The following is a 7,809-nucleotide window of genomic DNA, read 5'->3' on the forward strand; positions in this document are numbered from 1 at the left end:
CCAATTATAGAAGCCAAACAAACCAGATACCTGAGTTCAGCAGCCGAGGTCTCAGAGCTGGAGCCGAGCCTCAGAGCTAAAGCTGGCTCTCAGCTGCAGTGACAGCCATAGAAGGTAAATAAATCCCAGAATAAAAAAAAAAAAAAAAGAAAGAAAAAAAGGAGAGGTTGGGAGCTTTAGTCACCAGACAGCCTGAAAACGGCCCTCAGCCACTCACCCAGACTGGCCAGGCACCCCAGGGGGGACACCCACCCTGTAGGTGGTGTGACTAACTGAAAACAGCCACCATCCCCTCATCCAGGCTGGCCAGGCACCCAAGCAGGACCCCCCCACCCTGATCCGGGACACCCTTCAGGGCAAAAGAAATGGCTCCCACCCATGCACCAGGCCTCTATAGTATATAGTGAAAGGGTAATATGCCTCCCATCAACGGGATTAGTGGAGCCGCCGGGCCTTCCAAACCCAGGATCAGCGGAGCCATAAAGCCTCCCGAACTTGAGAACAGCGGAGCTGTGAGGCCTCCCGAACCTGGGATCAGCGGAGCTGTGAGGCCTCCTAGCACCTGGATCAGCTGAGCAGCGAGACCTCACTGCCCTGGTGACAAGCAGAGCCGCAAGGCCTCCCAGGACTTTGATCAGTGGAGGCACGAGGCCTCCTGGCCCCTGAAGCAGTGTGAGAGGGGGCAACGCCCAAACCCCCAGATCGCCCTGTGGCTCTGTGTGTGACAGGGGGCGGGGCCACAACTCCCTATCCTCTCTGCTCTGTTCATGACAGGGGATGGCGCCCTAACCCCCTGATCGGCCCTGCTCTGTGCCTGATAGCGGGAAGCTCCCCAACCCCCTGATCTGCTCTGTACTGTGTGTGACAGGGGGTGGTGCCCCAACTCCCCTATTGGCCCTGCTCTGTGTGTGAGAGGGGGCAGCGCCCCAACCCCCTTATCGGCCCTGCTCTGTGCATGAGAGGGGGTGAATCCGCAACCTCCCCATTGACCCTGCCTTGATTGTGACAGGGGGTGGCACCTCCACCACCCAATCGGCCCTACCCTGATCGTGACTGAGGGTGGCGCCCCAACTCCCCAATCAGCCCTACTCTGAGCCTGACCAGGGGCTGCACCTAGGGATTGGGCCTGCCCTCTGCCAACCGGGAGCGGGCCTAAGCCAGCAGGTCATTATCTCCGAAGGGGTCCCAGACTGTGAGAGGTCACAAGTGGAGCTGAGGGACACGCCCCCCCGCCAGTGCACAAATTTTTGTGCACCAAGCCTCTAGTCTATACTAATAAAAGAGAAACATGGAAATTGGCATCACTCTGCTATGCCCACCAGCCAATCAGGATGAGTATGCAAATTAACCCAACAAAGATGGCGGTTAATTTGCATAAGCCAGTGGGAGAAAGATCAATATCATATGATCTCAGTCATATGTGAAAAATAACTAAGAACATAAAGTGATGAAAAAATAGACCTAGAGTCAAAGAGACATGGAACACACTAGGGAAAGAAGGAGAGGGTGGAGGGAGGAAGAATTCAACCACTGAACTCATGTGCGTATATGCATAACCCATGGACACAGACAATGGGATGGTGAAGGATTTGGGGGTAAGGTGCTGGGAGAGGTCACTAGGGTAAAAAAAGGGACATGTATAATACTTTCAGCAATAAAAAGAAAAGTAAAAAGCCAGCTCTAACCGGTTTGGCTCAGTGGACTGAGCATTGGCCTGTAGATTGAAGGGTCCCATGTTTGATTCTGGTCAAGGGCACATGCCCAGGTTATGGGCTCAATCCCTAGTAGGGGGTGTGCAGGAGGCACATGATCAATAATTCTCATCATTGAAGTTTTCATCTCACTCCATCTCCTTTCCTCTCTGAAATGAATAAAAATATTTTTTTTTTAAAAAAGTCAAAGCTGTCTTTGGAAATTCAGGTCCCTGTGACCCCAGAACTGATCTTTCACAACATTGCCTTAGTGCACAATACCCGCAGGGCACTTGGAGTCTGCCTTTCTTCCCATGAGGACAAATGAAAACTCAGTTCTCATACTGAGACTAAGGATGTGAGATGGGGAGTGAGTGTGGAGGTTAAATGGAGGCCAGCTTGCAGTGTGGGGTGGCTAATGACCAGCTAATGATGCAATGACCGGCTAATAGTTTGAATTTAGAGTGGGTTTCATTGGTCTCTACACCTACCCTCCCCCAAATACACACACTCACAACCAAAACCTGATTGGACTGTCTCATGAGGAATTGGTCAAGAGGCTCAAGTGTTTGTGAGAAACTGGTTGATTTCTAAGAAATTCTTACTGCAAGTAGCTGCAGGGTGGGGTGAACAAGAAGAAAAGAGAAGAAAGGGGCTTAAAAAAGGAAACGGTAAGAGGGGGGAGACTATAAAAGAAGAGCCCAGCTGCACAGAGATCTCAGCTACTCCACGGGCCACCTCTTCAGTGTCCCCCGCAGCCCAGGATGAAATTGATTCTGCAGGGAAGAGGCTGTTATTGCTAAAAATGAGCTACAACGTGGCCACGGGGGAGAGCTACAAGGCCACTGCCTTCCAGAGACCCTTGCACCTGGGTTAGTGGTCCAGGTGCCATGGAAGCTGAAATGGATTTTGTGGACCCCTGAAATGAACAGAAGAACAGTGCAAAAGGCAGTGAGTATGACAAGCTCATTGTCTGTTGGGAAGCAATAACATTGACCAAGAGCTGATAAACAGAATAGAGAGAGCCAGGGGCCAGAGACTGCACCGCTTCCTGCACAGATGAACCTTCTTCTCAAACAGAGACGTGAACCAAGTCCTCGATGCCTATGAAAACAAGAAGCTGTTTCGCTGGTAAATGGGCAGGGGCCCCTCTTCCGAAGCCATGCATGTAGGCCACCACATCCCGTTCATTTTCACAAAGTGGCTGCGGGACATGTTGAATGTGCTCTTGCTCATCCAGATGGCAGATGAGTAGAAGTACCTGTGGAAGTCCTGACCCTGGACCAGGCCTATGGCTACTCCATGGAAAATGCCAAGGACATCATCACCTGTGGCTTTGACATCAACAAGCCCATCTTCTCTGACCTCGACTACATGGGGGTGAGCACAGACTTCTACAAGAATATGGTGAAGATCAGAAGCACGTGACCTTCAACCAAGTGAAAGGCATTTTTTGGCTTTGCAGACAGTGATTGCAAGGGGAAGATCAGCTTTCCTGCCATCCAGGCTGCTCCCTCCTTCAGTAACTCATTCCCACAGAACTTTGGGAGCGAGATGGACGTCCAAGGCCTCAGCCCCTGTGCCATCAACCAGGATCCTTACTTCAGGATGACAAGAGATGTCACACCCAGGATTTTCTATCCTAAACCACCCTGCTGCACTCGACCTTCTTCCCCTCCCTGCAGGGGACTCTGACCCAAAGGAGTGCCAGTGACCCCAACTGGTCCACTTCCTCACAGACACAGCCAAGCAGATCAAGTCCAAGGTCAACAAGTATGTGTTTTATGGACGGAGACACATCATGGAGGAGCACAGGCAGTTTGGGGGAAATGGCCACCTGGACGTGTCCTTCATGTACATGACCTTCTTGCTCGAGGATGAGGACAAGCTGGAGCAGATCAGGAAGGATTACAGCAGTGGAGCCATGCTCACCTGGGAGCTCAAGAAGGAGCTCATGCAGGTCCTGCAGCCCCTCCTGGCAGAGCACCAGTCCAGGTGCAAGTAGGCTATGGAAGAGATATTCAAAGAATTCTTGACACACACCCCCACCCCTGCCCAGAGCTGTCCTATGACTTTCAATAATGCCCATTTTATATCTGCACAGAAGGAACCATAATTTATCCAGAGGCTCTGTCACGTGGCTTCCGGTTCCTGGTGTCTGTAACTCTGTGTGTCTGTCAGTACTGTTTCTCCCTGTGTCATCCTTTCCAAAGACACCCTGTGAGCTGCCTGCTCTGCCCCTAGGAGGACCTCCATTGGACAACATCCCACTCTACATACACCCTTAAAGCCTGATGGTTATACAGCCTTTGGTCTAGGTGTTCATTTCAGGAAGGTTAATGGGCACAGGCCTATTTCAGCCCATCCCCCCAAAATCAAACAGAAATGCTAGCTGTGCTTTTGACTGAGAGATCTCCCAGCTTGAAAGCTGCTTTTCACACTGAGTATTAGCCCCAGGTGGCCCCTTTTATTAAGTTGAGTCTGTGGGAGAAACTTTCCAGCTCACTTCCTGAAATCCATACCTCATGTGTTCTCCTGGAACCTCTGCCCTTCCCTGAGCCTCCCCATGCTGCTTCCAGGGACTGGTCCTAAGCAGACACTGTGCCCCCACCCTGTGGCAGCTGAGGGGAATGTGTGTTCTTTGTAGAAACCTTTGTCCTGACACTTGATTGGCTCGGAGGACTGCAAAGAGCAGTGCCTTGCTGGTGTCCTGGGCTGTAGAGAACAAACAGCAGCCCTAGGCACCAAAGAAAACATTCAGTCTTGTGCCCTGTGTAGTCTGGGAAAGCAGAAGAATATCCCAGGAAATCCCTTCATGGAGGTGAAGGGTCGACTCCTTAGCACAATACCCTAAATAAATTAATTTTGGTCCCATGGGTGGTGGGTGTATGGATAGAATATATATGTGACATACAATCCATGTTTCCTGGCCAACCTACCTTTGTGGACATCCCATTGAATTAATTAGCCATTTCAGTGGAAAGAAGTTAGTCTGTCTTTATCATGTTCAGGCTGCTTTACCTCACATTTAACACCCACATTTTTGGAGTCATGGGAAATCTCTGTATGACAAGTCATCACATGGAGAGATATTACAAGAAACAGGGACTATCATAAATATGATGATATGCCTCAGGGATTTTTGACCCTAAGAATATTAAAAGTCATAGGCAGATTTGAAAAGTGTTCAGAAAGGTCTAACTAAATAGTTAATTTTATAAAAATATTTTACTTTATTCTATTCCATAGATGAGCATGTATTATCTTCTGTTCAGCTAAAGAGTGGAATAATTGATTTAATATATGTATGAATATATTTTCCTTCTAGATCAGGGGGACAGTAAATTTTACTGTAAAAAATCAGATAGCAAATATTTTAGGCTTGCAGGCCATATGATCTCTGTGATAATTCCTAAATTCTCACGTCGTAGTGCAAAGGTAGCCATGGACAATTAAAAAAATGCATAAAATTACTTCGGCTACGGGTTACAAGTTGTGCTTAACAAAATAATTGTCGTAATGCATTATAAATTGAGTATTATCGGAGCGATAGTTCTTTCATTATGCACGATTATCTTGGAATTCATCCCAAGTTGTAGCTGGCATAATTTTTAATATACTTTTACTGATTTTCAGAGAGGGAGAGGAAGAGAGAGAAACATCAATGATGACACAGAAACATTAATCGGCTGCTTCCAGCATGTACCCCCCGCCCCAACACACACACTGGGGATCGAGCCAGCAACACGGGCATGTGCCCTGAGCAGGAATCAAACTATGACCTCCTGATACATAGGTCTACACTCAACCACTGAGCCACATAGGCTGGGCAACAAGATCCTTTTTAAGTAATTCATTTATTTATGGTCATTTTTAATGAATAATTGAAATGAAAATATAATACTCCTAACACAACCAAAACCAAGAGGAGTATATATAAATATTTACTTCATAGTTGGTAAAATACATAACACATTGAAGCAGAAGCTAATTCAGAAAGTTTTATTAGAAATAGGTGTTAAAAATTTACAGATATTGTGGAATCAAATTGTCCATACACAGTGAGGCACTCATGGTGAATTCTGACTGGGGTTAAAATGAGAGAGACACACTAGCCAAGTGAGCAGTAAATAGAAAATTGTCTAATCCTCTTCGTCCCCTGAATCCTCCTCTTTGGGTTTGGAGAGGAGTTTCATTACTCGGTGTATAGGAGTCTTCACAGACTCATAGTTCCATCCCTTCCTCATAAACATCTTCTCAATCACACCTGGCATCCTGTAGCCCTTGCTTACAATGAAATCTTTGAAGGCAATTGGTCCATAAAGTTCATCAATAATGTCTGGTTCAAGATGCCTTCCATCGGTCAAATGTTCCTTGTCAGGGACGGCTTTAGGGTCGGGAAAGGGCTGGTCATTGACCAGCTTTTTCCAGGATTTGGGGTCCAGGTACCATGCTCCATACCTTATCTTCTCCCGTTTGGGTTTATAAGGGTCTTGTTGTTTGCGGAGTTTCCTTTCCCAGTTACCTTCCTGCAGGGAGAATTTTCTCTGCTGTATGTCATCTAGCTGTTTGCAGGGCCTTATATTCAAAGGAAGCTGGCTTATTTTCTTTATTTTGACTGTATTATGGGTGAGTGGGACCTCTAACTCAACTTGAAACTGTTTCATGAGGTCCTCTTCATCAATGCCTATGTCTCCAAAATTATCATCGATCCATCTGCAGAATTCACGAATTCTTCTTCTTGATTTCTGGAGCCCAGGATCCTTGGGGATATCCATTGTGCATGCTGCATTTGTCTCTTCCTCAGGAAACAAACTGAATAAATATGACTGGAGACTCTCCTTGGCCGTTTCCACGTAGGCTTGGTCTTCAGGTTCCAGGTTGTCCTCCTCGGGAGGTTCCAGGTTGAGCTTCCAGGCAGATTTGGGGTGGACTGCCTGGGGAGGCTCCAGGTTCACTGCCTCAGGAGGTTCTAAGTTCACTGCCTGAGGAGGCTCCAGGTTCACTGCCTGGGGAGGCTCCAGGTTGACCTCCTCAGGATGTTCTTCACACAGGTGTGTGGGGGTCTTCTTTCTTTCCTTGGTGCCCTCACAATACGCCCACGTGTCCTCCATCTTCCTGTCAGGATCTAGCACTTCCAGGACCTTGAGCAGGAGGTCTGGAGGGAGAGCTTCCTCCAGATTCGGGCAGTTAACCAAGGAATGCTGGGTCAGGCTGGCTTCAATGTTCTCTACAAAGGCCTTCCGTGCTCGCTGGGCTGGCGAGAGCTTGGAACACAGGTCCGCTCCCGTGGGCGGCTGCCTGTGAATCTTTTTGGGCGGAGGGCGGGGAATTCTATGAGCAATCATGGGGAGAAAGCCTTCCCGAGGGCCACGAGTGATCACATCTTCAGCAGATGGACAGCCCGTTCTGAAGTCGTCCAGTCCCTCCTTCACAAATACCCACCGCCGGCTGTCCATGGAGGTGGGGCACTTCCCAAGCTTGTTGTTCTGCCTGGAGAGATAGCGGGAAGGCAACCTGTCCCTGTCCTTGAACCAGGGCTTACATTTCATGCCCAGGGGCACGGGCTCCAGCGGTCCTGGCCCTAGCAGCCACTTCTTGCTGGGCTCCGGCTTCTTGTCCAGCTTCGGCCCTGACTGCCACGGCTTGATCAGCCCTGACTCTATGAGCGCCTTCTTCCTCAGGTCCGACTTTAACAGCCACCCCTTGTGGGGCTCAGGTAAGGGCCACTGCTGGCACGCCATGGCGCCCTTGGCCCAGGGCGCCCAGTGGCTTCAGGGGTTTGTTGTCCCAGCGGCCCCGTTGCTAGGAGACCATTGCCTGGTGCTGACTCATGCTTATTCTTTCCCGAGGTGGGTCAGCACGTGCCCCTGCACAGCCTGCATTGTCCGGGGATGGCCGGCAAGGTTGCATTCTTGCTTGTGGTACAGAACTGTTCCCGTGTATGGGCACTCCTCCACAGGTCAGCTCCCCATTCATCTTTTGATGGACTTTTGGACTGATTCCAGTTTGAAGCTGTTTGGAAATCAAGGGGTCACGAATATTTCACGTGTTCACATCTTCATACAAGTACTTTCATTTCTCCTGGATAAATTATAGGTAACAATTGAAAGGAGGG

At 48.9% G+C, this 7,809-nt stretch overlaps 1 protein-coding gene across 1 annotated transcript; it reads right to left on the reverse strand.

Moving 5' to 3' along the window:
* Positions 1–5,833: 5,833 nt before the first annotated feature.
* On the reverse strand, positions 5,834–7,435 carry LOC308511597 (protein FAM47E-like; the record flags this gene model as incomplete). The annotated part of the gene is made up of 2 exons (XM_081081598.1): positions 5,834–6,696; positions 6,784–7,435. The coding sequence occupies 2 exons, from the start codon at positions 7,433–7,435 to the stop codon at positions 5,834–5,836; spliced, it is 1,515 nt and encodes a 504-aa protein (XP_080937724.1).
* Between the last annotated feature and the right edge of the window lie 374 nt (positions 7,436–7,809).

The sequence above is a fragment of the Myotis nattereri genome, assembly GCF_964212035.1.
Source record: "Myotis nattereri genome assembly, chromosome: X".
In the NCBI taxonomy this organism is placed as follows: Eukaryota; Metazoa; Chordata; class Mammalia; order Chiroptera; family Vespertilionidae; genus Myotis; species Myotis nattereri.